The sequence below is a fragment of the Bipolaris oryzae genome (assembly GCF_000523455.1).
Source record: "Bipolaris oryzae ATCC 44560 unplaced genomic scaffold scaffold_99, whole genome shotgun sequence".
Lineage (NCBI taxonomy): Eukaryota > Fungi > Ascomycota > Dothideomycetes > Pleosporales > Pleosporaceae > Bipolaris > Bipolaris oryzae.
In genome coordinates this window covers 20,148-47,048 of record NW_006911375.1, presented here as the reverse complement: position 1 = coordinate 47,048, position 26,901 = coordinate 20,148, and the positions used below count along the sequence as shown (strand labels likewise).

The 26,901-nt window shown below is 50.5% G+C and overlaps 14 protein-coding genes across 14 annotated transcripts; 5 read left to right on the top strand and 9 right to left on the bottom strand.

The window, feature by feature from the left end:
- Positions 1 to 1,023: 1,023 nt before the first annotated feature.
- COCMIDRAFT_38227 (uncharacterized protein) lies at positions 1,024 to 1,920 on the bottom strand (the record flags this gene model as incomplete). The annotated part of the gene is made up of 1 exon (XM_007691419.1): positions 1,024 to 1,920. The coding sequence occupies one exon, from the start codon at positions 1,918 to 1,920 to the stop codon at positions 1,024 to 1,026; it is 897 nt and encodes a 298-aa protein (XP_007689609.1).
- Positions 1,921 to 2,520: 600 nt separating this feature from the next.
- On the bottom strand, positions 2,521 to 4,732 carry COCMIDRAFT_99670 (uncharacterized protein; the record flags this gene model as incomplete). Its single annotated transcript, XM_007691428.1, has 3 exons — positions 2,521 to 4,476; positions 4,587 to 4,643; positions 4,706 to 4,732. 3 exons carry the CDS (start codon positions 4,730 to 4,732, stop codon positions 2,521 to 2,523), a joined length of 2,040 nt encoding a protein of 679 aa, XP_007689618.1.
- A 363-nt stretch (positions 4,733 to 5,095) lies between these two features.
- COCMIDRAFT_99736 (uncharacterized protein) lies at positions 5,096 to 6,650 on the top strand (the record flags this gene model as incomplete). The annotated part of the gene is made up of 4 exons (XM_007691427.1): positions 5,096 to 5,353; positions 5,417 to 5,591; positions 5,653 to 6,500; positions 6,555 to 6,650. 4 exons carry the CDS (start codon positions 5,096 to 5,098, stop codon positions 6,648 to 6,650), a joined length of 1,377 nt encoding a protein of 458 aa, XP_007689617.1.
- Positions 6,651 to 7,130: 480 nt separating this feature from the next.
- Positions 7,131 to 7,563, top strand: COCMIDRAFT_99671 (uncharacterized protein; the record flags this gene model as incomplete). Its single annotated transcript, XM_007691426.1, has 3 exons — positions 7,131 to 7,220; positions 7,324 to 7,355; positions 7,455 to 7,563. 3 exons carry the CDS (start codon positions 7,131 to 7,133, stop codon positions 7,561 to 7,563), a joined length of 231 nt encoding a protein of 76 aa, XP_007689616.1.
- A 210-nt stretch (positions 7,564 to 7,773) lies between these two features.
- On the bottom strand, positions 7,774 to 10,427 carry COCMIDRAFT_27700 (uncharacterized protein; the record flags this gene model as incomplete). Its single annotated transcript, XM_007691413.1, has 5 exons — positions 7,774 to 9,397; positions 9,431 to 9,906; positions 9,949 to 10,016; positions 10,149 to 10,292; positions 10,352 to 10,427. 5 exons carry the CDS (start codon positions 10,425 to 10,427, stop codon positions 7,774 to 7,776), a joined length of 2,388 nt encoding a protein of 795 aa, XP_007689603.1.
- A 304-nt stretch (positions 10,428 to 10,731) lies between these two features.
- On the bottom strand, positions 10,732 to 11,082 carry COCMIDRAFT_6733 (uncharacterized protein; the record flags this gene model as incomplete). Its single annotated transcript, XM_007691400.1, has 3 exons — positions 10,732 to 10,809; positions 10,870 to 10,984; positions 11,051 to 11,082. The coding sequence occupies 3 exons, from the start codon at positions 11,080 to 11,082 to the stop codon at positions 10,732 to 10,734; spliced, it is 225 nt and encodes a 74-aa protein (XP_007689590.1).
- Positions 11,083 to 11,443: 361 nt separating this feature from the next.
- Positions 11,444 to 12,264, bottom strand: COCMIDRAFT_6732 (uncharacterized protein; the record flags this gene model as incomplete). The annotated part of the gene is made up of 2 exons (XM_007691399.1): positions 11,444 to 12,058; positions 12,115 to 12,264. The coding sequence occupies 2 exons, from the start codon at positions 12,262 to 12,264 to the stop codon at positions 11,444 to 11,446; spliced, it is 765 nt and encodes a 254-aa protein (XP_007689589.1).
- Positions 12,265 to 12,666: 402 nt separating this feature from the next.
- On the top strand, positions 12,667 to 13,244 carry COCMIDRAFT_6731 (uncharacterized protein; the record flags this gene model as incomplete). Its single annotated transcript, XM_007691398.1, has 3 exons — positions 12,667 to 12,702; positions 12,774 to 12,987; positions 13,111 to 13,244. 3 exons carry the CDS (start codon positions 12,667 to 12,669, stop codon positions 13,242 to 13,244), a joined length of 384 nt encoding a protein of 127 aa, XP_007689588.1.
- Positions 13,245 to 13,688: 444 nt separating this feature from the next.
- Positions 13,689 to 14,324, bottom strand: COCMIDRAFT_38220 (uncharacterized protein; the record flags this gene model as incomplete). Its single annotated transcript, XM_007691418.1, has 3 exons — positions 13,689 to 13,752; positions 13,806 to 14,170; positions 14,229 to 14,324. 3 exons carry the CDS (start codon positions 14,322 to 14,324, stop codon positions 13,689 to 13,691), a joined length of 525 nt encoding a protein of 174 aa, XP_007689608.1.
- Positions 14,325 to 14,608: 284 nt separating this feature from the next.
- COCMIDRAFT_6729 (uncharacterized protein) lies at positions 14,609 to 15,297 on the top strand (the record flags this gene model as incomplete). The annotated part of the gene is made up of 2 exons (XM_007691397.1): positions 14,609 to 14,938; positions 15,022 to 15,297. The coding sequence occupies 2 exons, from the start codon at positions 14,609 to 14,611 to the stop codon at positions 15,295 to 15,297; spliced, it is 606 nt and encodes a 201-aa protein (XP_007689587.1).
- Positions 15,298 to 15,587: 290 nt separating this feature from the next.
- Positions 15,588 to 16,916, bottom strand: COCMIDRAFT_99643 (uncharacterized protein; the record flags this gene model as incomplete). The annotated part of the gene is made up of 1 exon (XM_007691425.1): positions 15,588 to 16,916. One exon carries the CDS (start codon positions 16,914 to 16,916, stop codon positions 15,588 to 15,590), a length of 1,329 nt encoding a protein of 442 aa, XP_007689615.1.
- Positions 16,917 to 17,453: 537 nt separating this feature from the next.
- On the top strand, positions 17,454 to 20,417 carry COCMIDRAFT_6727 (uncharacterized protein; the record flags this gene model as incomplete). Its single annotated transcript, XM_007691396.1, has 1 exon — positions 17,454 to 20,417. The coding sequence occupies one exon, from the start codon at positions 17,454 to 17,456 to the stop codon at positions 20,415 to 20,417; it is 2,964 nt and encodes a 987-aa protein (XP_007689586.1).
- A 1,219-nt stretch (positions 20,418 to 21,636) lies between these two features.
- Positions 21,637 to 23,395, bottom strand: COCMIDRAFT_27693 (uncharacterized protein; the record flags this gene model as incomplete). Its single annotated transcript, XM_007691412.1, has 3 exons — positions 21,637 to 22,713; positions 23,101 to 23,191; positions 23,226 to 23,395. 3 exons carry the CDS (start codon positions 23,393 to 23,395, stop codon positions 21,637 to 21,639), a joined length of 1,338 nt encoding a protein of 445 aa, XP_007689602.1.
- Positions 23,396 to 24,531: 1,136 nt separating this feature from the next.
- COCMIDRAFT_38215 (uncharacterized protein) lies at positions 24,532 to 24,978 on the bottom strand (the record flags this gene model as incomplete). Its single annotated transcript, XM_007691417.1, has 1 exon — positions 24,532 to 24,978. The coding sequence occupies one exon, from the start codon at positions 24,976 to 24,978 to the stop codon at positions 24,532 to 24,534; it is 447 nt and encodes a 148-aa protein (XP_007689607.1).
- Between the last annotated feature and the right edge of the window lie 1,923 nt (positions 24,979 to 26,901).

The window sequence follows — 26,901 nt, the reverse complement described above, 5'->3', positions numbered from 1 at the left end:
TTGGGATACCCACACGACGTTGTTTAACACGACTTCGTCTTTTTGAATGGCATTGTTCATCATGGCTTTCCTTTTTCGTTATCTCTTGAGGTTGATTTTTGGCCGCCACTAGGTCCTGCAAGCGAATACCTATAACCAGGTTGCATATATGAACTGATAGTGTTTGACTGGGTTGCGAGAGCACATTTCCCGGTCGACCTCCGGCGGGTTAATCTATTCTTCTGCGCCATGTAAATTGCTGGCGCTCGACTACCGAACCAGATGACGTTACGCTCACTCTTCGAGTAAACAGGCTAGGGTCACCTAGCCCTAAAGAGAACGAATTTTATTGTAGTTCGTCGCACAGGCAGTATCTGCCCTTGCGGGTGGGATTTGGGAGTGGGGTGTATAAGGAACGAGGTAGTCCGGGGTACTTCACACCACTGGCCAACGGTGTTCGCTGGCTACATCCGGATATCTGCATCTGCATACTTGGCGCACTCTCTCATTTCCTTCTCAAGTCCACTACCAGCTGTCCACAGCATGGCTGGGCCTTTACCCAAGATTAAAGCATGAACTCTTGTGTTCATAATTATCTATCTTGGACATCAGATATGGTACATGGTACATTGTACCTATAGAACGCACATATTGTTGCGGCCCTTACCGTGGCCACGTAGCTAATGCACGCAAAATATGCGCAAGTCTATCTACGAACTCAAAATACCCGGTTATTGCAAGCATCCCAACCTAGCTTCCCGATGTCCCCCGCGCCGCACTATGCATCGTCCCTTTTCTAGTTCCTTTTCCTAGCCAATACTACAGCTCTGATAACATTCTCAGACAATCTTGGCTGTATACTGGAACCACCGATCACAATCACGTGCAAGAGTACTCTTGGAACTGCATACATGTCGGATTCCAGTGTAACTGTTCCGACTCATTTTGTTATCCACGTACTCAAATCGCGCCCAAGACACATCTATTCCTCTTACAATTTGCGAAAGAAATGCCTAGCAAAACCCAATTCGTGCCGGAACCCCTCTACAATGTCTTCTTGGTCCCAAAATACCACACCGCACACCCCATCTTCACCTCCTTTTTCACAACCAACCCCAACTTCCCCGCTCTCTTCAACCCCTCCCTTACTTCTCCATCCCGCATATCCTCTTCCGTAACTCTAACACGCATAGCCTTCCTTCCTCTATTGCATCTCCGCGAGAAAAGCAGTATCGCATCTGAAATCTGCTCTGCCACTTCTTCTGACGATAAAGTTCCAGTCTGTTTATTGCGAGCTGGAAGATGTGCATAGGGTACTTTCTTCTTCTTCTTAATCTTGACCTCAGGGACAAACAAAGTGTCCTCGGAGGATGTAGAGCAGATGCTATTTTTTCTTTGAACTTCATCTGCAGCAGACTCGTCGGCGTCATAGCCGTGGTCAATTTCGTCAGCGTTGTTACTGTGGTTGTCGCTGACGATGAAGCAGTCGAGTTCGTAAGATTCTTTGCTGGCTGCGCAGGTACTTTCGGGGCTTGTGCTACGACTGTGTACTGTGGTGCGTATCAAGGAGGGCGACTGAGGAAGTGGCATGAGGATATATTCGTAATATTGCATGGGGACTTCGGCGTCGCTATTCGGGTATTTGGATGATGATGTAGAGTCAGTATCTGAATCAATGATGAATGGGAATGCGGGTGGGTGAGAACGACCGGGGTTGTTGGTTCTAACAAGGGGTTTGGTATTAGATGGTGCAGTGATGGTGTTGATATGGCTTTCTGCGCGAGATGGTAAGCTATTAGATTGAGTGCAAGATGCATATTTCTGCCATGTAGCCCTTTTTTCCAGACGTGCTGATCTTCGCACAAGCTGGTTTTCTTGATTAGAGACGATGTTGGGGCTAAGTTCGCGGCGAAGGGAGATTTTGGTAGTTCGGGGAGACATAGTTGTGCAGATCGACTTTTCCAAGACAAAATGTGATGTTGAGTTTTGCAGGTGATGGATCAGAATACTTTGTCAGGATTATGGAAACCATACCAACATAATTGAAAATTTCATTTCAACAATGTCGAAAGGAACTTGTCCCAAAAGTATCTCGAGATCCTGGTGGTCATGCACAAGCTCATTGTGTGCTCAAAGACAAAGAAGTCTTTTTGGTTATGACAACAGCACCTTTGAACGAAAAAATCGCTATTGAATAATTGGTCCCAAGTAACGACATGACGATGAATAGTTTGAAGCGTATCTGCAGTGTATTGAATGTACATAATGCCCATGTCTTAACAGAAAACACAATCAATTACTGCCAATCTTCCTTTTATAGCTGTCATAGCTCTCGCAAATCTTACAATGAAATCGTCGAAAGAAAATATAACGCCGCCCATATGCTAGGGGGTATCGTTTCATACCAGTAGCTTTTTTGATGATGCGCTGAATACTGAATCCAGACGGAAAAATGGTTTCATAGAACGCCGGATTGATGAATGCTCCCGCATAAATTTTGAGGCCGAAGCCAGTTATGTGGACAAATGCAGAATAACAGCCCTATGCGGAAATCAATGGGCCATGGAAGTCGCGCAAAGTAGCCACTAGATCATCCTCACGGAAGAGCTGCAAGAGTAATTTTTCTTGCACTTCCTTCCACTTCCTGAGCGCATCCAGCTCGCCTTTGCTCAACCACTTCTCTTCATTTCCTACAACATCTGAACGCTCCGCTTTGGTGAGGAGGAATTGGACTTTCTCTCGTTCGTAGGCAATGCGTTGAAGGATGCGCACCATTCCCTTGTATGTGTCGTGGAGCAGTTTCTCGCGAGCGCGCTGTCGGTCATACCAGACCAGGTGGAGAGAGTGTTTGGCTTCTCGTCTGTCGACCTTGGGAATCTCCTGGGTTTGAACAATGCCTTGAACTGTCAGGTCGTTGACGATGCCGCGGATGTCATTGGCGGACATCATCATGACATTGCAGATTGCCCGCTCATCGAGTCTACCTTTCTTCCGCAGAGCCCGAATGAGTTTTACGCCTAACGTGCCTTTTCTTGCTGAGATAGTGTTTTCGACTTCATTCTGTATCATTTGTCTCGCAATTTCGTCAAACTCAATGTGCCATTGTGAGAATCCAGCACGCGAATGCCAAGTGACAAAGTGAAACGGGTCTTCTGCCAGCATTTGTATGTGCTTGTCTACGACTTTTGTCTTCTCTTCCATATTGAGTTTCGAAGGATCAGTTGGTGCCGTCCAGATGTTGGTTCGGTTCACGTGCCCCTTTCGAGTGATTTGCACAGCCGCATTAGGGTCAAGACCTTCAAAGATATCTAGGTCCTGCTCTCGACTGAGCTTTACTGCAACGTCGCGCGCAGTGATGAGAAAGCGAGGGTCGATGTTGCTTTCGGTAGATGGCTCAATATTAGCCAAGTGCGGCTCAGGCCATTCCTCCCAGCAGCGAGGAGTCTTCAATTCCAGCATGCGCAACATAGTCTGGTACACACGCGCAGTGACCGACCCCAGACGTTGCTGTACCAAATGGACTAGTTGCTGTGTTCGCATAGCGACAGCAATCTTCTCAGGATTGACACGAATAACAATGTCGTCATCCGATGATGGTGCAGCCCAACCATTCGCTCCGTTGGTCTTCACTCTTTTGTTAGATCCATTGGTTTGCCGCGCAAACTTTGGAACAGTCAACCACTCGTCGCGCATTGCACGCTTGCGCGCCAAGGTGCCTCTGTTGACTACATCTTTATCTTTGGTTCCAGTAGGCGTGATGCCTGCATTGTCTTGTTCAATGGACTCTTGATAGAGCATGTCGTGCATGTCTCCGGGGGAGAGATACTGGGTTTCTGTAACAGTCCTGACCCATCCGTTCTCGATCAAGGTTTGAATTAGCTCGTATAGCTCGTCAATGGAAGTAATATCACTATCATCCTGCTCTTGACTAGGCTCCTTGGGCGTGCCGTTCTGTGTCATACCGTCGACCTTGGAAGCCTTGTGTACGCCGTTGGTTTTTCCGTTGCCATTTGTCAGCGTTGCCGGATCTGGCTTTACATCCTCCAATTCAGAAGGGACCCCATTTGTAGCACCATTTGTCTTTGCGTGACCGTTTACATGAGCGCCGTTGGTGCGCTTTCGCTTGGAGCCGGCGCCGTTTGCAGCACCATCGTCTGACTCATCATCACTGTCGGTTTCGGGTGGGAAGTATGCTTCTTTCAAATCGGCGATGCGTGTGTGGCCGAGGGCGAGCAGGTTGGACATGACATTGGCAGCCTTTTTGCCAAAGCGATCCTCGACCAGCTTCGTGACCTTGCCAAATCGGACGATTGCGTACGAGTTTTGCCAGTCGATTTCGTAGTAGGTCAAGGGCGCATCGCTACCGGAGTGGAAGATAAGGTGCTGCTGAAGTAGAATGACGAGGCCATACTTGATCTGCCGGGCATTTAGGTAGGAGGCGCGGGCGATAGAAGCGAGGCTTTGTCGTCCATGGCGTGCGAGCACCGAGTATACCCGCTGTGAATAGTTAGAAAAGGTGACTCGAATGCGCCTGTCGCATGACTGGAGTAGAATTTCTCGTCATGCAGGGCAGCTTGCGCAATATTTTTTTTCGTGGTCCAACGTACAGATGCGAGTTCGCCATAGATATCCTCGACAAGGAGGATGCAGAGGTCCGCGAGTATCTGGAGCAGTGTTGGTCATGAATCATGTGGTGGAAGCGCATGGCGGCGGGCGCGCAGCTTACCGGAGTCTCGCGCTGGTTGTAAGACATGTCTGGGCCTAGATATTTGCCAGATATCTAGGAGGGGGCAGTGCTACCGGGGAGACATTGGTGGGGGATTAGAAGCCAAAGGGTGGAGGAGAGGGGCGGAAGCTGTGTGTAGAGCAGAGTGAATAGTTGCAATGGGAGAATGGAAAAGCGCAAGCCGACTTTCTCGAAATGGAGACGGGTGGGGTGGCTGCTCTCTGGCACCCGCACCGGCCAATGGCGAGGGGAGCGAAGGCACTTACTGGCCTTGGCGCTCTACGAACTTTGTGATGTCGACCCTCTGCATCCACCTCACCCCAAGACGTATCTCCATCCATTGCCGCCTCCCACCCCATCCATAGCCCTCCGCCCGGCGCCCTCTACACGATGCTCTCCCGAACGACCGCCTGCCGGGGCGCGCAGCGTGCAGCCCGCCAGCAGGCCGTCCGCCCGGCCCAGCGCCGTGGACTCGCTGCCCCAGCTTCAGGCTCCTTCCAGTACCAGTCCGGCGAGGCCAAGGGCGTCAAGTACGCCAGCAGAGACTTTGCCGGCCCTACAACGACTCTGGCTCTCGTATCCAAGGCCGGTACCCGCTTCCAGCCATTGCCTGGTCTGACCGAGGGCCTGGCCAACTTCGCTTTCCGGGTACGCCATTGAACATGCATCATCGCACTCATACAGTCCGGCTGACGCTCAATTGATCCACAGGGCACCGAGAGGCGCTCAACACTGCGCATTGTTCGCGAATCTGAGCTTCTAGGCGCCTCCTTGAATGCCCACCACTCGCGCGAGAACCTGGTCCTCGAGGCAAAGTTCCTCCGCGATGACCTGCCATACTTTGTCGAGCTCCTCGGCGAGGTCGCCAGCTCCACCAAGTACCTGCGTATGCCGAGCGCCCCAGTCGGGAAATGAGACGACGATGAGCCCCAGCTAACACGATGCAGCCCACGTCTACAACGAGGAGGTCCTTCCCTTGATTCACTTCGCCCACAAGCGCTTCCTCGCCAGCGTCACCGATATGGCCACCCAGTCTGCCCACGGCCTCGCTTTCCACCGTGGCCTCGGTACCCCAACTGCCTCCGCTTCGCCCACCCCATACACCAAGTACCTCGACGCCGAGACCATTGAGTACTACTCCAAGATTGCCTACGCCAAGCCCAACTTCGCTGTTGTCGCTAACGGTGCCGACCACGGCGAGCTCTCCAAGTGGGTTGGCGAGTTCTTCGACAATGTCCCCGCCTCTGCTCCCCAGGAGTCAAACATTGGTGCCGAACAGACCAAGTACTACGGTGGTGAGGAGCGTATTGCCCACGATGGTGGTAACGCCATGGTCATTGCTTTCCCTGGTTCCAGCTCCATCACTGGCAAGTTCTACAAGCCCGAAATCGCTGTTCTCAGCTCTCTCCTCGGTGGTCAATCATCCATCAAGTGGTCGGCAGGTTTCACCAAGCTCGGCCAGGCCGCCGCACCAGGTGCCAAGGTCACGACCACCAGCGCCATCTACTCCGACGCCGGTCTCCTCTACACCACCATCACCGGTTCCGCCAAGGCTGTCGCACAAACCGCCCAGGCTTCCGTTGATGCCATCAAGAAGATCGCTGCTGGTGAGATTTCAAGCGAGGAAGTCTCTAAAGCAAAGGCCGCCGCCAAGTTCAAGGAACTCGAGTACGGCCAGGACATCCGCGCTGGTCTTGAGCTCACTGGCAATGGTCTGATCCACAACACTCAACCGTACCAAATTGACGAGGTTGCCAAGAAGATTGACGGCGTCTCAGAAGAGACTCTCAAGAAGGTAAGGCTATTCTCATCTCTCGGATCTATGCAATACGCTAACAAATGGATACAGGCTGCCAAGGAACTACTTGAGTCCACCGCTTCAGTATCAGCTGTTGGCGATCTTTTCCAACTACCATATGCTGAGGACCTTGGTCTCAAGGCGTAAATACAACAATCTTGTAGTGAAGTTTAGAGGGAGAATCTCGTTTCGCCGGGGCTTGTGTAACATTATCTTGTGATAGTCCCGATAGATGCATCTCATATGAGAGTTCTTTTGTTCAGTTGGACTGTTTGAAACTAATTTCCACGTTAGTATGTGAGATAGTTATCATTTTTGAGATCAATTGGTGAATGTACTACGTATGTATGTGGGCTATGACGCAGGTCGTGGATCACATCAGACCAAACCGCAGCTCTCACGTGCCCGCGCGTTAGTCTTGGCATGTCATTGACCAGTGTCCAACACTAGCACCCAGACACGTCCCGGCAATACACGTCCACCACAGAGTCAGACATAACAACCCACAAAGTGACTTTGAGTGTTGCTATCTTAACACCTGTACTACCTTTAAGACAAAGTCGAAGACGCGCAATCCAAAGGAAAAAAGTTAAAACCACATCTTCCTGCATCCTGCACCTTAGCATCATGGCACCTACCCTCTACCCCCGCGGCACGGTCAAGAAGATAGTAAAAGCGCATTCGAACCGGCCGCTTAGCAAGAATGTTGATATTCTCGTACGTTCTGCTATCCTCTTTCCCCCATTTTCCATATATACCGAAGGTGAAGATTGAACAGGGGGAAAAGAGAGAGAGAGATGTTAGCTAACGTGCAGGTTAGATCTATCTGAATTACGTGTTATTCATGCAAGAGTGAGTTTTTATTTCCTTTCCCTTTTCTAGAGTTTCTAGGGGGTTTTTCTTTTATAGTGGCGGGGGATTGGAAGAGGGTGACTAATGGGTGTTGTGTAGATTGATTAATGAGGCGAGTATCAAGAGTAAGCAGCGTGGGGAGAGGGGTATCTCGGCGAGGAATGTGAAGAGAGTTAGTGAGGATGTGTTGAGGAAGTACAAGGGGTAGGGTTCTGTGAGGTTGTGCTGTTTGAGGCGTAGGAAGCGGGGAAGGAATGGCAAATGGGTTGATGGTGTTTTGGGCGCATGGTTTGATATGATACCCGGGTTCGTAGTTTCATCCGTATAATGAACAGGGAGATCGATTCTATATCCTATATACAACAGATAAGAACGCTTGATCTTCTACGTACCCAGAGCTACAGCACAGACATATACCTCACTCCTTGACAACCTTTGGCACAATCCACCCATCCGCATACCTCTTCCCCACTCCCGCCTCTGGAATCTCAACCTTGATCCCCGATACGTTTACTCCCTTCTCCGCAACCCAACCCTTAATCTCCGTAGCTACCAACCCCAAAGCCACACAACTTGCAACTGCATTCTGCACTTCTCTGTCCCAACTACTCTCCACACCCTCCGCTTTCGCCGCCTGCACTCCAATCCGCTTATACTCTGCAAACGCCGCCTTCGCTGTCCTAAGTTGCCCATCAATCTCGCTCCACAGCGCTGAGTCTGAGTGCGCTACGTGCTCAGCGAACTCCGGAGAAGGCGAGGCCACATCGCCATACGGCTGCGTATGCGCTTTGAAGTCATCAAAACCCGGGACCTCGGGGGGCTGAAGCCCCAAAAACGGTTTCATACGGACTTCGTAGCGCAGTTTCTCTGTGGAAAAGGGTCGGCTGGGGATAGGCAGGAGATGCAAGTACAGCAGTACAATGTAGAAGCGTGCTAAAGCTAGACTGAAGGCAGCGGTTGCTTCCGTTTCGGCGATTAGACTGGCGACATACGGTTCAGCGTCGTTTACTAGCTGCTTCTCTTGCATTTTACCCTGGCGGAGAAGATTGAATTTGTGGGTAGTATAGTGCACTTGGACTCTACGCAGCAGTTCTTTTCTGCGCGTGGTAATGAGAGAAAGGAAGAGGTACATTCCAGCGTATTCGTCTGGGAGGTAGATTTCCTGCTCGAAGCCGAGTAGGATTGTTTTTTCGATCATCCAGAGCTTCTTGTGATACGCCCATGTTGAGAGGGAGAATTCCATGACAGCGTCGGATACCCCCATTTCGTTGGCTGCGGCGGAGATGTCACTGTCGGTTACACTCGTCTCGGCTTGCAGTGCATCCCAGTGGCCAATAACGTGCCTCATCATACGCCGGACACGACACCGGTTCTGGACCAAGGCAATCCAGAGGTCGAGATAGGCTTGGTCTGCGCGCTCTACAAAATCATCCATGAGAAGGGCCAGCTGGAGGCGTGGGGACTTGGGGAGAAGTGGGTTGCGCGGCGGTGAGAGAGTCCAGTTGCTGGGGTCTAGGATGGGAGAGGCGGGCAAAACGAGAGTTTTTACGTCGCCGAGCGACAACGACATCGCTGGATTGTACATTTCTGGATGGTGTAGAATAGTTGATAAATACGATCTGGAATATGTGAGGGTTGGCGGCGAACGAGATGAGAAGTGCCAGAGGAATGATTGGTATTCGAGTGGATCAAGTTTGACGGAGATCAACCGCGTGGCTTCGTGGCAAGCAGAAGCCATGTTCTGCAGCTTTTCTAACGCATCTTTGAAATCTAATTCAACAATAGGCCGTGGAGGAACTGTAGAGGCAAGTCGTCGTTGCATTTTCGGACTGAAAGCACCAGGTACTGTTTGACCGAGCTGATGAGTAGTCTTCAGCGTGTCAATAATCTCGAGTACCGGTGGCCAAGAGTAGGGCATTCCCTCGATCGCAAGATCCACGTCAAAAGCCTGAAGCAAATCTGTCCGTAATTCTAATCTGGATAGAATGGCTTTTCGAAGAGCGTCATTGATATCGAGATCGGGACTACCGATTGTAAGCTTGCTGTAAATAGTTTGTAAAGACGAAAGGACTTACTCCTCTATTATGTCAACGACAGCATCCAACTCTCTCAAAAAGACATCCATTGGAGTGCTCACGAATAATACTCGGTTATACGTGTGTGTACAAAAGTCTTCCTCTTCATAGTAGTCTCTCCCAGTGACCTTCGCTATCACAAGGTCACATCCCTTGATCAAACCTAAACAGTACGCCCTTAGCACCTCTAGTAATGGTCCAGGTTTTCTTTCGTTGGAAATTTCGCCACGGTAGAATTGTGCTTGTTCAATTGCCTTGACTTCTGGCCATAATAGCTTGTCAATGTAGACGGATGTAAAGAGCGTCTGTGACAAAGGATAGCCTGTGTGCCATGCCATTTCATAGCACAACAGTTGGTCCATGATGCCAATAAGTTCCTCTGGTAGAAGGGGAGTTAGTGTGTCATAGTCGTCTTCTAGAGTCTCTCCGGGTTGGAGAAATCCACTATCCATCTTAGGATCCATGATCTGTTGATCCTGATCAGTAAGAAGTAAGCTTCAATAACAAGAGTCAGCTACCTCGATTGCCCCAATAGACTCAAAGAGCGTAAAGTAGTCATCTTTAACTAGTTGGCCGACTTCCAAAGCTGTTTCATCTGTCAGTTACTGTCTGATTCCGTAGATGTAGTGATACTTGGGTCATCGCGGGCGGCGGGCGGCGGGCGGCTTCACGGCACAGCCCCGCCATGCCCCTCCATCGTTCACATCGGTCAACTTACCATTGCATGCTCGTGTAAACTTCTCGGTCACATCATAAATCTTTGGCCGTGTCCCGCCCACCGAATGTTTCGACTGTCTCAGGGGCAAATCAGTGGGAGTAGTCGGCTGAAAGGCAGACGCGTGCTCTTGCGCATGCGACAGATCTGAGCATGACATTAGTGAGGTGCATAGTTGCAGCACAACCAGATCGCTCTCAATATACCGGCAATGTCTGGATTATTATTTACGTCCGGGTTCTGCGCAGGGGCTGTGCTGTGGCTGTTAGACGCATCTGCCATGTTGTGAGGTGGAGTCGTTTTCCAAGGCGGGAAGATTGTGACAGCCGAGTTGCAGCTACAGCACCTAAGGCGAGCCCTGATGACCGGCACTGGTGGTCACTAAGGCAATTCCCCAAACAACTGTCTACGAGCACAGAAAAAGTATTGCGAGAGACCGGGAGAGCTATTTAGCTCACTTTGTCATAAATTGACCTAAATCCTCCCGTACAGCTTGATAGTACAGAGTATACGTTCATCCTCCCCCAGCTCCTTTCCGCATTCCATGTCACCCTATCGTGCCCTTGTCGTCTTCTCCTGAATTGATTTACGAAGACTTAGCAGCATCGGCCTGTGCCTGGAGTGCGGCAGCGTTGAGGTCCTTTACCTCACCCTGCTTGCCATTCTGCCCAATTCATTAGTCCCTGCCTAGTCTGCCTCCCTCCATCTTCAGGTATGCACTCACTTCCCACTTGGCAAACTTGAGTTCGCTCTCGCCCCTTCGCTCGGCAGCAATGCGCTTGTCATCCTTGAGCGAGCGACGTACGACGCGCGATGCGACGGCAATGTAGCGGTTGTAGCTGCTCAAGAGTCAATGGCGGTTCCAATGGCAGAAATACAGCGACTGCAGGGTCGGGAGGGCGTACGTAAGACCGGCGGCTTTCCACGCGAATGCCATTGTGATGGTTGGATGTGGTTTCGTGGCTATGAACGGGTTTTGCGGGTTGCGGATGCAGTTGGCAAAGGTTGAGCTGCAGCGAGATTTCGCGGATGCGGCTCGGAGCTTGGAACATCACGTGAACAATCGCCGACAGCTCTCAAGCAGCCATATCACCACCATTCTGCGCACTCATTCAGTCTTTAGCAAACAACAATACTCTGCAATGGTCCTGGAGTCATGTTCATTATATTTTCATAGGCTGCCTGCTCGTAAAAGCGCAGCCGTGTCGTGATCTACAGTAACCCCTCGTCAAGGAGCACTTCTGGTCCTACGCCTGAGACCTATGATGCTTGTAGTGAACCGTGAGAAACTCAGTCTCCTACAGCTCCATAGCCTCACCGCCCTCCGCGTCATCGCCACCTTCCCTGTTCTCGAACGTAGCGTCTAGCCATTCAGCAAGGTCCTGGCCCTCGTAAAGCGCAAAGTTCTCACCAATGCCGCCAATACCGACACTGGTGTTGTCGACTGTTAGCTCCTTGTCCTGTGATAGCGACTCCTTCAGTGATCTCAGAGCGTGCTTGATCAACTCCTCCCTGCTGGCACCTTCGAACTCATCCAGATGCCTCTCAAGGTATGTCCTTGCCATCTGACTCCTGGCTCCAATACCGCATGCAATCATCTCCTGTGTGACACCGCTTGGCTGGAACTCGAACAAGTGGGGTCCCTTTGCGTCTACACCTGCAATCAACAATCCAACGCCATAAGGTCTCCGTCCATACTGCTGCGTGTTGGTTTGTGCGCGGTCTGCGATACGCGAAGTGATTTCGGAGAGGGGAATGGCGCGGTCGTACGTGAGGCGGGATGCGAGTGATTGCTGCTTCATGAAGTTGGAGAGAACGCGGGCATCGGAGGCGAGGCCAGCAAGGGCGACACCAAAGTGGGAATCTACGGGGATGATCTTCTTCTGGTATGATGAGAGCTCCTCGGCATTTCGCTGCATAATATGTTAGTTGAATTCGTCGACATAAAACAAGCAATGGAGGCGTCTACCTTGATTGCTGCAAGTACTGCGTGTGTCTTGCTGACAATGCCCACAACAACTGAACCCTGTTTGACAGCCTCTTGTGCATACTCGACCTGAAAGATACGACCCTGTGGCGAGAAGGTGACCGAGTCGTTGTCGTAGTTGTTTCTGAACATGATGAAGGTGGGATTTGTGGGGTTGGTAGAGCCAAAAGCGGGTTGATTGGCTTCACGGTGACAAGACCTTGGCTAGGACAATGACTGGTGTGCACACGGCGAGGTGCTGTCACCAGGAGATTGCGTTGCAGCGGAGTGAGGCAATGTGTAGTGGTCGTGATGGTGTTGCTGGAGGTTCCCGCAGCCGTCGTTGACGACGAGCTCCAGAAGCTCCGATGCTTGGCAGGTAGGCAGCACCCTAGCGCGCAACCTCACCAGCAGGCGTCTGGACCACACGCAACAAGACCAACCACACCGCAGCTCTCACATCTTCGCCGGAACGGGGATCGACATTAGAGGACTTAGGCGCCTACTCATTAACGATTACTATATTATATCTGCGGCATCAAGCACGATTCCAGCATGGCCGGCATCAAGACCATTATCGGACTGTCCTTCGTACGTCAAGCTGGCGCATCCTCGCGCGTTCGCTGATCGCATGCCGTCAGTACTAACGGAATATACAACAGGTCCTCGCGATAGGCTTTCTTCTCGTCATTCTCTCCGCTGCACTCTTCCACAACTACCTCACGCTCCTCGTTGTTGCGACCTACGTAATCGCACCCCTACCCAACTGGCTTTGTAGCAGAGCAGCAAACCATGATGACTTTATGGAGAGTTCTGGAAACGGTGTGGTCGACTTTGGAAGGTTCTTGACCGGCTTCTTCGTGGTCATGGGTATTGGTAAGTGCTCTCCCGGAATACGCGTTCGGTATGCGCCTTGGACGGCTGCGTGCCTGCACTCTCACAAGAAAGCGCGAAGAATCTATCGAGATCCAAATCAGAGATAAAACTGACTCATATCAGCTCTTCCAACCCTCCTGTGGCATTCGGCCGAAATCGCAGGAGGTGCCGCAGCTATGTCCATCTTCGGCGGTCTGTTGATTTACGCGACTATCATCAGCTTCACGCTGTTCTTCCAGGAGCAAGAGGATTTCTGACTAGCCGGCGGAACTCAGCAATGAGGGACCGCATACATACTATCCCCAAGCGCATCGCTTGGCGCCTCGAAAAGAAGTCGAGGTACTTTGGTAATGAAGGCTATATGCCTGGACGGATGGACTGTTGCTACTGCATATTTCTGTTACCTGTACAGTTTTTTTATGAGCGTTCTTGTACGAGTATGTTGGACATAATGCATGGGTTGAGCCAGAAAAAAAACTACCACGAGAATGTATATGCGGACCTGTTCATCGACTGAATATGAAACATGACAAAGGTTATTGAATTAATGGAAACTAGCATCTCAAGCATATTCATACATGCGATCGTTGTCGCTCCGCTCCGCGCCTCAGCATAAAGTATCCTGCGTAACCAAACCATCGTTCCGTCCGGATGACGTCGGACAAGCTATACCCAACAGACTTCAACTTCACATAGCATTCTTACAACGCCAGGTTGTACGTGTACTCATCCTCCATGTTCTGCGCAACCCAAAGTACCGCGGAACTGTGACATGTTAGCAAGCATGCTCGCGCATTCCTTCAAGACTCTGTACTCACCTCAGCATAACCAGCGCATTGGCAACAACATTGCCAGCGCCCATCCAAAGGGTTGGCCATGTGTGCTCTGGCACAACAAACTTCATAACCATAACCACCACACTTCCCGCCAATCCGCCGGCCAGCAGCGCGAAGCCCAGGAACAGCACTAGTCTAGCCTTCCACGCGACACCGTTTCCAGAGTAGGAGAAGCTATCAGCAGAGAGTCGCGACTTGTCAATGCTGTTGATGACTAGCATGCCGAGGGCGCTGCAAATGCCCGGGACCCAGTCGACGAAGGTGATGTGGACGCGTGGGTCGGAGCCGTTCATAGCCGACTTGGACCATACCGATATGTCGATGAGGGTATAGAAACCGAGAGCAAACTACAAGGCGATATTAGTATGTGCAGCAGCGCTGTGGGCTATATGGAGTAGTTCACACCAGAGCTCCTGCAATGTAGACGCCTGCAGTCCTTGTGTTTGCGCTGTTCAGCCATGCGGGCTTCGGGAAGCGGAAAAGGCGATTTGAACCCTCCATGATGGCTTGAGACCTCCGTATGCGGCTGTAAGATAAATGTAGGTGCGGGCGTTGTGAGGAGTCGTTGAGCAGCAAGGCAGGGCGTGATGATGCTGGGGAAGCTGTCGCTGCGGATGCGCCTGCTGGGGTCGCGCGCCTGTTGCCTTGGCGCTTGACGTTTCCCATCGGCAGCTCCAAAACGCCGATCTGCCCAAAAAAAGTTCCCCAGCGCTGTCGTTTATTCATTCCACTTCACAGAACTTTCCTACACTACTCTTACCGACTCGTTTCCTGCTTTCGCCAATATGGGCGCAACGAAACCGGCTTCTAAGGGCAAAGGCGCCAAAGGAAAATCTGGCGGCAGCTCCAGTAAATCCTCGAAGTCGAAATCGAAACCTACTGGAAGTGCGCCAGAGGGCATATCGAAGCGCAAGCAAAAGTCATTATCGTTAGCCAAACCAGGTGGCGAGCAAAAGACCAAATCAATCGTCTCAAGAGATGGCAAAAAGAAAAAGAGGGTATATACAGAGAAAGAGCTGGACATCCCAGCACTCAACGGCATCATCCCCGCTGGCATTGCGAAGCCAAAAGGCGTGAAGAAGGGAAAGAAGTTTGTGGACGACCCGGCCAGCATGGTATGGAACTTTGTTTTCTCTTAATTCCTCTTCAGCAAGCTGTACCTCAGCTGACAATCTTACTAACCATGCTACTGTCGCAGATGGCAATCATGTCCGTTGTCAACGCCGAGAAAGAAGGCCACCTCGAGTCCAAGATTGCCAAAGCGCGCCAGCTAGAGGAGATCCGTGAAGCCAAGAGAAAAGAAGCTGAGGCGAGAAAAGAAGACAAGGAGGCCAAATTTGAGGAGAGGAAACAGGATCTCAAGAAGAAGAAGAGGAAGAGGCACAGCGAGCCGAGTGCAAAGAGTGACGAGGGAGACAAGATCAAGGAAAAGGAAAGGAAGTTCAAGCAAAAGAAGAGGGTTAGCTTCGGCTGAAACAGTGTGAGAACATGGGGTGAACACAGTATATATGGAGTTTTGAGTTTTCTGCGGAGCATAGGGGCGAGAAGGAAAGAAAAGCTGAGCACAGCGTTAATCATCCCTACAAGAAAAGCTATTCTGGAAAGCATCATGCGCAAAGAACGTATGAGCAAAAGTAGCATGAGAGAAACAGTCGATCAGGCAAAGGGCTAAGTCTATACGCGGTCTACGAAATCTAGAGCAAGTCTATGATACCCACATACCATTCAATGAAAATCACTACCACCACCACCCTCTACTCGCTTCTACGCATCGGGTAGTATCAGTCTTCGATGGTTTGGATCAAAGATTGGATATTTCTTTCCCTGCAACCCGCCCATATTCACACCCTCATTTCCCTCGCCCACACTTTTGGATGCCTCAAAGTCAACCTCCTGATTCAACTTGGTCAGAAATTTGGACGTTGCAACGGCAAACCACCTTCCGCCACCCAGCATGAAACTTCCCAAATGGCCACCCCAGTCTGTTGTGCAAAGTAGCACATTGGGGTTCTGCTTGACTTCCTGATACGGCAAGCCGGCTTTGTTCGAAATTGGGTCGTCTTCGGCGTTGATACCAAGGAACGGGATACGAACCGCCAGCAGCGCATCCACGCTTTGCGAATCGCGATAGTATGCGCCTTCTGTCGGATATCCCCATGTCGGACACTGAACCTGGCGGTCGAATTCGTGCAGAAATCTACTGCGCAATACAGCATCAACATCGAGACCGGGATTCTTGGATATCTGCTCGCGATGCTGATTGAAAAGACCCAAGAGGTTTTTACCCATGGTGCGCGAGTAAACATGTAGGCCAAGGTATGTGCGCTGCAGTTCGGTGTTGCAGACTTCGAGGTTCCAGGGGTTGCTGCAAGCAACGGCTGCACGTAAGAGGCACTTGTCGCCTTCTTCGCCGCAGTAGTTGGTCAGAATGTTTGCACCTAGACTGAATCCGACGCCGTATAGTGGTCGGTTGGGAAACAGGCTGCGCAGCTCGATGATGGTTTGTCGGACGTCCCATGTTGCACGGGCGTTGAAGAGTTGGGGCGTTGATATCTTGGAGAGAGCGCAGCCTCGTCCGTTTACTACGCAGGCGGCCCAACCGGATGCGATAAGGGGTGCGAGGGTTTCGCGGAGGTAGACTTCGTGGGACCCGCCACTGAGACCGTGAAGAGCTACCAGCATGGGCTTTGAATCTGAGCTTGCAATGCCTTCCCATTCTTCCTTGGTAAAATTGGTGGTGCGAGCTGGAAGCGGTTCATCCTTTTCTTCTGGCGTTCTTTCTGGTGGATTTGGGCTGCCCTCGGACAGATCTACTGCGAAGTCGACGGCAAAAGTGCCTGGGTAGACGGAATGGTTTGAGTCGAAGATCTGTCTCTTATAGTAAACTGGTGGGCCCGGGTCTTTGATAGCTGTGTACATAGTTTGTAAGTGGCCGTTGAAGAGCAGGGGGTTCAGGCGGCATGGCGGAATCGAGGAGGCAGCGACCTCTTCTAATGTGGTTTTCGATCCAGTCTTTGTCTTTAGAGTCGCAGGGGATTGGTGGGATGTGTACGTGGTTTTGCTGTGGCCTAGCAGCCACGATAAGTTGAACATGGTGGCTTTTGCTGGAATACGGTTCGCTAGAAACTCGATAATGAAAGGGCTTCTTTTTCTTCTTGTAATTCAATTCTCCTTTCACATGTCTCGTCCGGAATGCCTCGGGATGTGAACAAATATGGGGCTGGGGGGTCCTTTCCTCTATGATGACTCTTTCTCAAGGTACGATAATTGTCTGAATGTTTGAAGATCTTGCCTATGATGCGTACAAAACTGTGAACTCTTTCACTCTTACGGCTAGACGAGGAGCGAGAGAACAATCAAATCGATTTCAGACCCAGGACGAAATAAATCTATAGCGCTGGACACATTCGAAAAGAGCCTCGGCTTGCGAATGCACTAGGCCACATCAAGTGATGCTACAAGCGCGCGTCTATCTACCAATCGCGCTCCAGTAGCCTGGCGCGTTCGCGACTTCCCGTCCTTCGCGATTGCCCATTTCACTCATGTCTTGACATCCTCACCCCCGCTTTCGCCCACCATGCAACGCTTTCGCATTGAACTATCGTGATCCTTTTTCGCTACAGCCCTCTAATGGACCCCCGGTACAACTGGCCGCCGCAAGGCTATCCGAACGGCCAGTATAACCCGTATGCGCCTCCACCTCCGCCTCCCCAACAGCAACAACCGCCGCCCAACGGCTACCAACAACAACATGGCTACCCACAATATCCCCCAATGCATATGCAGATGCCCATACAACAGGGTTATCCACAGTCGCAGCCAGCACCATACCAGGTCCCACCGCAGCCTGTCATGCCCCGGCCCTCGAATCAGCAGTACCAGCAATACCAACAGATGCCGCCACAAATGCAGCAGCCACAACATATGCAGCAACATTCACGGCAGAATTCACAGCAGTATATTCAACAGAGTCCCCAGCAGCGCCCACAACAACCGCAGCAGCATATGCAGCAGCCTATGCAACGACTTCCCCAGCAATCTCCTCAACAGCCTCCACGACAACCGACACAACCTACCCAGCAGTCCGTTCAGCAATCCGTTCAGCAACCTACCCAGCGACCTTCCCAACAGCCGCAGTATCGATCACAGCCGCAAGTAGTAATTCCAGCGAGGACACCCAACTATGGATCTCCTATGCAAATGCAACCCCCGCGGATACGGCATGTGCAGGTGCCAGTGCAACGTGCAAGCAGCGTGGGGATTCCTCAGACAGATGGTTCGGTCGATCAGCAACGCCGATATAGCGCACAACAATCACAGGTCATGCCTGTCACGAAGCCAGTCCAGCAGTCATCGTCGCAGCAAGAGAATGGACCTAGATCCCAGCCACGACCCGCGAACACGCCGACACAGAACCAGAACCTGCAGCGAGCGCCCCTTCAACCACAGACCACTCCCCAACAACAGCGTGTACTACCCCGGACACAGACACCGACCAGCCAGTATGCAAGTCCGGGCACGCAGCCGCCTTCGTCCAAACCGAAAATGCACCCTCAGGTCGTCATACCTCGAGCCTCTTCGTCCCACCAACTTACACCAACGAAGCGTGCACATGTTCCTCAAAAGGCCCTTCCCGCTGAACTCTCCGATCTACTTCTTACGGCAGCGGACGAATATATTGCCGCCGCACGTGGTATGGGATCACTTTTGGGGAGTCAAAGAAAGGAAGCTGATATCAGACAATACTACAAACTTATATCTACTGCTATGGGGTGTATGGACGCTGTGTTGAGGGATTTCAATATGCCACCTAGGGATGAAGCAAAGTTGCGACTAAGATATGCAAGCCTTATGATAGAAGAGACGGACATTGAGGCTACGGATATTTCAAGTCGCATTGAAGAGATTCTTTCCAAGCAAATATCACTGTGTGGCAGACATAGATTACAGGATTTGAAGTTTGCTGCCCTTCATCTCCAAGCGCGGTACCAGTTCAAGACAAACCATCGAGCCGGTTTGAAGTCCTTAGACAAACCAATATCTGAAGCAGAGACTTTTCAACATATTGCGTGGGTATACGCATTGCGCTTCCTCAAGGTGACACTGGCATTGCAAATACCAGGTCGTGTGGAAATAGTCATGGTTCTGCAACAATTGCACGCGATACAGGGCCATGCAGAACGGCGTGGGGATCGTGCCATCTATGTGGCGTGTTGTGCGCTTGAAGCGATGGTCCACTTGCGGTCTGGCGCCGCAGACCGACTTGAACAAGTTCAACGCGCTATAGCAGCAGCGCGGAGTCTACAACTTCAGGTGTCAGCTAAAGATCTGGGCTCTTTCGGCACTCTGATTGATGTCATTGATATTGCTTGTGGCATTCAGACTGGCCGACCAGACACACGGAAAGCGACGTCCCTCCTTGAAGCTATATTAGGCAAGAAAGACGAAAAGGGGGGTTCTGAAACCGGAATCTTTACTGTTCTCATTGAACGAAGCTATGGCGGTAATCTGACGTTCGATACAGGTGGTGTTTTCAGGAAGAACGCTGAAAGAAAAGACGAACTCGTTTTTGCTTGGCTTCCACGGGAGGACCTCAAGGCACTGTGCTTTCACATTTGTGCACTGGAGCATCATGTGCATGAGAAGGGCTCGATATACATGAAGGAAGCTCGTCAACGATTTAGGGAATCCGCGAAGCGTCGAAACCTTATGGGCATACCACCTTCTCTTGCATTCGCCCGGATTGAGTGGAACATGATGTTGGAATGGTATTCAATGTTCGCTATTGGACTCATGGCTTGCTCCCGAGACGACCATGCGACGGCTGAAGATGTTCTTGGTGGACTGAAGAAGCGTATAGCTCTACATCCATACAACAATCAGGAGGCCTTTGCACGTACCCTTGCATACCTTTCATCTGTCAACGATCAGGTCAATGGCAACCTTGAATCTGCAATGACAACTTCTTCTGGAGAAGTTCTTGCAATACCGGAGAAAGGTCACGCGGTTCCAGCTCGAGCTGATATAGCAGTCATGGCAGCACTGAACCGCTTACTCATTCTTCGCGATCCTAATCACCCACAACATTTCCAGTCCAGCATGCTGCTAGAGCAACTAAAACCTTTTTGCGAAGACCATCCGAACCAGTACATACGCATGGCTTTCCGCCTCGTCCATGCCTTCCATGGCGAAGCTGCCGCCATCTCCCACCAGAAGAAGACTGTCCAGCAAGCCGTCGGCATAGCTCAAGAGATTTCTCAAAAGACGCAAAACTTTGAGTTTGTAGCCATGACAATGTGCTACTTTGTCGCGCGCTTCTTCGCCGATACAGTGGGCGAGAAGAGCATCCAAGCTATCCGTGCAGCGAGATCACAGGCAATCAAAGGTCGGAAGCCCCTGTGGATGGCTGTCGCAGCTGGTCTTTGTATCAATACATATCGGCGCAATGGGCTTATGGATGAAGCGGCCAAGGCTACGAGAGAGTTTGAAGCCGTGAGACCGCAGTTACCCCTTATACTTAAAGGGGAAGGCGATTTAGATGCTGAAGGTGAAGACGATGTTGATGCGGATGGTGATATCGATATCGTCGGTTAGAAGGGGGGATTTTCATCTTTCTGCTCACAAATTCTTCTTTCTTCTTCCAACTCGGTGTATGGAAGCCCTTTCTGTTCTTGCACTTCTATGGCGTTATATGGGGGGACTTGTGTTATGTAATCTGGTTCACGATACCATATGTGTGGGGCTTTAACTCGGGCGTTTTGTCTACAGATAATTTTTTCTCGTGTGAAGAAATGGTGTTTATGTAATAAATACAATTCTTCATTTTTGCTTGTAGCACTTTTACTCTTTTGGCGCTTGCACTTGAAAATGGTTTGATTGGCGATGCTCTCGCGCCTGATGGTTTGGACTTTCCAGTAAATATGACTTACTAGTGTTGACTTCATCGTTCATTCCTAGATCAAGATTTAGGAGGGGGCGTCTCGAGAACAAAGATGTCATCTGGCTATTTTGGGAGTACAAAATACTTTATCGGCTGAACGTATTCATCCACTGGCTTTGTTCGTCAGATGAACCATAATCACTAACTACTTACAGTACCATTCCCCATTTCCCATCCTGACTTCATGGTGATGCCATTGAACATGTATCTCTTTTATGTAGTCCTCCAGGTCGTACGGGAGTCTGGGGCGTATCCCACTGTCTACTACTTACCAAGTATCGCTGATATGGTCTTAGTTATCACAATGTATCTATATCTTTGGGGTATCTGAGAGCCTTATTAGTAATTTGTCTTCTTAATATCATGGCTATTTGTTTACGCTTTTATTTCTATGCCTTCTCCTGCATCCATTTCTGAACACCCTGATTTGTGTCAGAGGCACATAGCAATCAGTGGTTTGACTATGACAAGTTGTATACTTTAAATTTATCGTTGATGAAGTCAATGGAATCAAGCAGTGGAAAGGGAAAAACAACAATGTGTTCTCCAAGCCCTTTCTTGAAGATCCTCCCCTGTCCTACCAGACAGAATTTCACTGAAATCTTCACCTTGACTTTGTTGCAGCCATGTGTTTATAGCCCTTACCAGGCCATTTTACAGTTTTCAGCTGAGTAAAAAGATCATTACTAAAGACCACTGTTACACGGGATACAACGATCACTCTAAGAAGCTAAGTTTTCGTCTGGATAACGACGTTATTATTATAAGATTAACTAGATGTTTACAGCTGTTGGCACCTCGTCACCGTCGGAACACGCAAAACCGACTCCTCCTTCTCTCCCCATTCAGCTGTGAAACTGAACGTTGTTACATCTAGATGTTGCAATCCCTCTCAGAGAGCGAAATGTAGTCCAACGGGACCACTGGCGAGTTCCTATTGTAGTCGACGCTGTAGAGGAAGCAGTCTCTGCCGCTGGCAAGGATGACAAACTTGCATTGGGATTGGGACCGACAGATCGCAAGGCAGGAAGCGTCACTGTTTGCGGTTTGGACACTGTAGGCTGAGGATCCGTCTTGACCGACTGCGTAGCCCTTTTGACCGCACACGAGAGGCTGAGGAGCGGGTGTAGGAGTGGGTTCAGGAGTAGGCTCAGGAGTGGGTTCAGGAGTAGGCTCAGGAGTCGGCTCGGGTGTTGGCTCAGGAGTCGGCTCGGGTGTTGGCTCAGGAGTAGGTTCTGGAGTAGGGGTAGGAGTAGGTGTGACCACCGGCTCTACACAAGACCTTTCATATAGCGCAGCGCGAGGGTTGACGGTAAATTGAGTAACATCAGACAGCGGAATGGTGAAGATATAGCAGGTGTTCCCCCCGTACAAGAAGAAGAACTGGCAACTGGGATTTTGGAGACAGGATTGAGAACAAGCAGCGAGGCTAGATCCGGGAGTCGTAGTCTGTAGACCCCTGGGCGATGTTGGGTACTTCTGAGCTCCACATTCACCAGAAGGAGGCTGAGGAGTCGGCTCGGGAGTGGGTTCAGGTGTTGGTTCAGGCGACGGCTCAGGAGTTGGCTCAGGAGTAGGCTCAGGTGAGGGTTCAGGAGAAGGCTCAGGAGAGGGTTCTGGCGAAGGCTCTGGAGTTGGCTCTGGGGAAGGTTCTGGAGAGGGTTCTGGAGAGGGTTCGGGAGCCGGTTCTGGGGAAGGCTCTGGAGAGGGTTCGGGAGTCGGTTCAGGGGAGGGTTCGGGAGAAGGCTCCGGTGAAGGCTCGGGAGTTGGCTCTGGAGAAGGCTCAGGAGAAGGCTCTGGAGAGGGTTCAGGAGTTGGCTCTGGAGAAGGCTCGGGAGAGGGTTCGGGAGTCGGTTCAGGGGAGGGTTCGGGNCGGTTCAGGGGAGGGTTCGGGAGAAGGCTCCGGTGAAGGCTCGGGAGTTGGCTCTGGAGAAGGCTCAGGAGAAGGCTCTGGAGAGGGTTCAGGAGAAGGCTCGGGAGTTGGCTCTGGAGAAGGCTCAGGAGAAGGCTCTGGAGAGGGTTCAGGAGTTGGCTCTGGAGAGGGTTCGGGAGTCGGTTCTGGGGAAGGCTCGGGAGTTGGCTCTGGAGTTGGCTCAGGAGAGGGTTCTGGAGAGGGTTCAGGAGTTGGCTCTGGAGAAGGCTCGGGAGAGGGTTCGGGAGTCGGTTCAGGGGAGGGTTCGGGAGAAGGCTCCGGTGAAGGCTCGGGAGTTGGCTCTGGAGAAGGCTCAGGAGAGGGTTCGGGAGTCGGTTCGGGAGAAGGCTCCGGTGAAGGCTCAGGTGTAGGTTGATGCGAATACACTACAACAGATGACGAAGTAGTGCAAGGCGGTTTTTCACCAGAGCATTTTCCATACACTGGGTTGCATCCTCTGCCGCAGTAGTTGCGATTTCCACCGCAGTAACCACGTTGGCTAGCTTCGTGTTAGCTCTACACGCTTTTCATCTATTATTATAGAACTTACTCGCAGCAGTCTCCGAACTTGGAGCCCAGGCAAGTAGCACCGTTGATAGCACAACGACCGTCTTCCGAGATTTTCGGATACGTGGAAGATCCTGATACAGGGTACGTAGCTCCCTGGACGGCCTGCACAGTGGCGAAGGCCGCCAACAGCAAAGTGTTGATACTCGGCATTTTAACCGGTTATTATATATGGTAGTGACAGTGGATGTATGTATAAAGACACAGAACTCAAGAGAATGTGGGGCCTGTTACAACAAGGGCTTGTGAACAGTAACGAGCATACCGAACAGAGGGTGATCCTCTTTTTATCATAGAAGCCCATCCCGAGCAAAACATATGCGGAGGCTTGCCTCTGACTCGACTTAAAGACAACAATCGACCGTGTGCCGCTTCTGGGCCCGATATCGTTCTCGCTAGGCTTAGCTCTACAGCGCCATCAGGCGACGAATAGACAGCCACCGTTAGTAGCTTCAGCGTCGAGACCTATGTTTCGTCGAGCTAGAGCGAAAGCAGCGCAATCTAAGAAATGTGGAAATGGGAGAGGCGCAAATCACTAGTCCGAGGGTTCGGCTTTCCGCGGCGTTAAGCCTCAAGCGAACCTAGTATTGTACCCCTATACGCGCTTAGCTGGGTGGCCTCATTTCCATGAGGCTGACCTTGATTCTTTTTTTGCGATTCGCTTACCTTTGCGAGTCAGGCACACATTTAGGGCTATGTAAGTACGAGCGCCTAAGATTTCCCACGGGGATGCCGGCGGTGAATTGGGTGCACGTGGTACGCTAGCGCGATAAGAGACTAGTATGAATAGACCAGTTGGCTGAGAGAGCGTAACAACAAGCCAGAGTTGTGATTGTGGATTCGGCAGTGGTCCTGAGCTTGTTTGCAAATTACCTGACAGCTTCCCAATGGGCGTGTTGACTGGTCATGCTACGCTCGATGTAGCCCTGTTCAGAAGGAAGTGTGATCGAAAAATGTATCCTCCCATATCTCGGACAGCTGAAAGAACTTCTAGAAGCGATTACTTAGAGGTTATGGAAGTTGTCCCAGAATGGCCGATACAACTTATTGAACATCTTCTGGGAATTTGCATGAATCGGGTGACCATGTAGAGAAGTGTCGAGGATGAATGATGCAGAGAAGATAACTATGTATACATTGGAAAGATGATCTAAAGGTGACCAAATCTTCCTGCCGAACTTAATGTGAACAAAAAACCTCCGGCAATGTACCATCCGCCATTACTCGCTCCCGAAGTTACGTACAATGTTCCCCGGAAAGCCAAACCAGATCTGCCAAAACTCAATTTCTCACGCCTGTGCCGTGCAACTGCCGTCATTGATTTCTCCAAATAGAGAGACAGAGCTGATGTTGAAAACCCCGTCCTGGAATTTGATCATTGTGAGAGAGATATTCGTGATAGAAGCAATTGCAGGTGTATTGACAGGCCCAAACACAACTGTTTGACCTTTATGTCCCGTAGCAGTTGCAGGAGCATCTAGCAATTCTGTGCAATTGTTACCGTCATTTAAACTGCCGAAGATGCTAGTCGAAGAGATGTCGAAGACTTCGTCTTGGGCGTTGAGGAGCGTGAGAGCTACGTTGGACAATGGGACTTGAGGCTGAGTAAGGGGGCCGAAGAGCGTTCTCAGGCCAGGTTGGCGCGCTTCGATAGATTTGACCGGTGGTGAAGGATGTGTGCTGGTTGCACTACTGTAGAGCAGTGGAAGAATCATAGTGAGAGATTTGGTGAACATGATGAAAGATGTAAGACAGGATAAGCTCTCGTGTGTTAAATATCTTGGAATAGAAAGAAGTCTGTAAGATATTGAGAGAACTGCTTGATGCAGGTTTTTAGGTCTTTTTCAGTCTTTATATCGCTTCATATTCACCAGAGCCATTTCTACTACACTTCACGAGCCGATATATCTTGCGTTCAGGTGAGATAAAATCGAGCTTTCTCACTGTCATCGGCGCACTGTTCCCCAGCTAAGATCGGTATGGTCTATTGGTACCCCATCGCCGATGATACTATACCACCTTTGCTAATCAGTATTGTTCGAGAACTCTGTGAATCCCAAGTCAAGATCTGCTCTGGTCACATGTTCTCATGGGTAAAGAGTCCATGCAGATGGCATCGTATCTGGTGTATGGCACGAGGCTAAGTCGGTATAATTTGGCCGATATTCTATGATATTCGGTTTGGCCCGCACATGTTGTGCTTCTCGGTAGCTACTAAATTATACCAAGTGCTCACTGAGATCCTGGTAGTAGAAAGAAAAACACTCTCTTCTCCTTCTGGAACAGATATTTATAAGGCCGCACGCATCAAGCTCGACACGAACCAAGAACTCTTGTAGATTTGGAAATAGGCACTCACATCGATTCGGAGTAAAATCTGTAGGTAAATAGACGCATTAGTTAGTATACTTTAAGTTCAGACTTGTGCTAACACACAAGGGCGTATGCCCAAAGTGCTCCAGTGACCTTGATCAAATCACTCGGTCCGGAATTAAAACCATTGACGGGCGCATGCAAGTGAGAGGTCACTACAGGCTCATTGCCAAACTCCACTGAATCTAATATTGAATACATGTACTTTCTCAACAAAACTGCATCCCTATCGCTGGGAAACGCTAACCGATCCGTCTGATCAGCATACCCAGAGCAACCACACCAAAAACCATCGAGTTATCCCTCCGAATTCGGGAATAAAAAGAGCCCGGTCTGTATAGCTACTAGATCTACGAAAAAGTAGCATCAAGAATGGTCGCAAAGCGAATCCGCCTTTGTTAGCACTAGAACTTGCACTGCCTCTATCAAACGACCACAGCAAGCTCTACGTAATCAGCCTAAATACAGCTAAACCCTCGGTGCCGTCTAGACACTAGATCCAGAGTCATCCCTAGGTCAAAACCATGCTCTGGCTACAACAGCGAATCAGTATGAAGAGGGTGCCACAACCGTCAAGGCTGATACCCCAGACTTCCCCGAGATACGCCAACTCGGACCGCACAGCCAACCAGTACGTTATTTCTCCGAGCCTTGTCGAAAACAAGCACGATAGTATATATGTCTCAGACAAACAAATCTATGCCACTCAGCCTTCACAAGAAAGATCGGCGCCTGGCGCTCAGGATCACAGGGTTCATCCAGTAATAGGGATAGGCACTACCTAAACTAAGTGAACCCGAGCTAACAAAGCCCTACCTACCACAACCCTCCCGAGCCCAATATCGAGGGCCGAAGCCAGCAGCAACGGACTGTCTCATGAGCTCGTTCCTACATACCACACCCCCTGGACCCACACATCCTCAAATTGCGCAACCACAAGGGCCAAGAATGAGAATATGCCGAGATACACACATATACTCCACGCTACTATCCGAATAAAGTAAGTTATGGTGCTTGCCACACTCTTGGGCACTGTCCTGTCCGCAGCACGGAGCCCCCTGCATGAGCAAGACAGGTAAAACGAACTAGGCAAGGCTGAGCAAGTAGGCTTGGAAGACGAATGGGAAAAAAAAATCAAGGGCATATGGGAAATGTTTTTCTCCATTGACGCACGCCACACTTGTCATGGGTAAGTAACTTTTGACTTACTGGTCTAGCGTAAAGTTTGATCCCCCCTTCCACCACCACCCCCCTCCCCAACGATAGTAACCTCACGTACCTCAAAT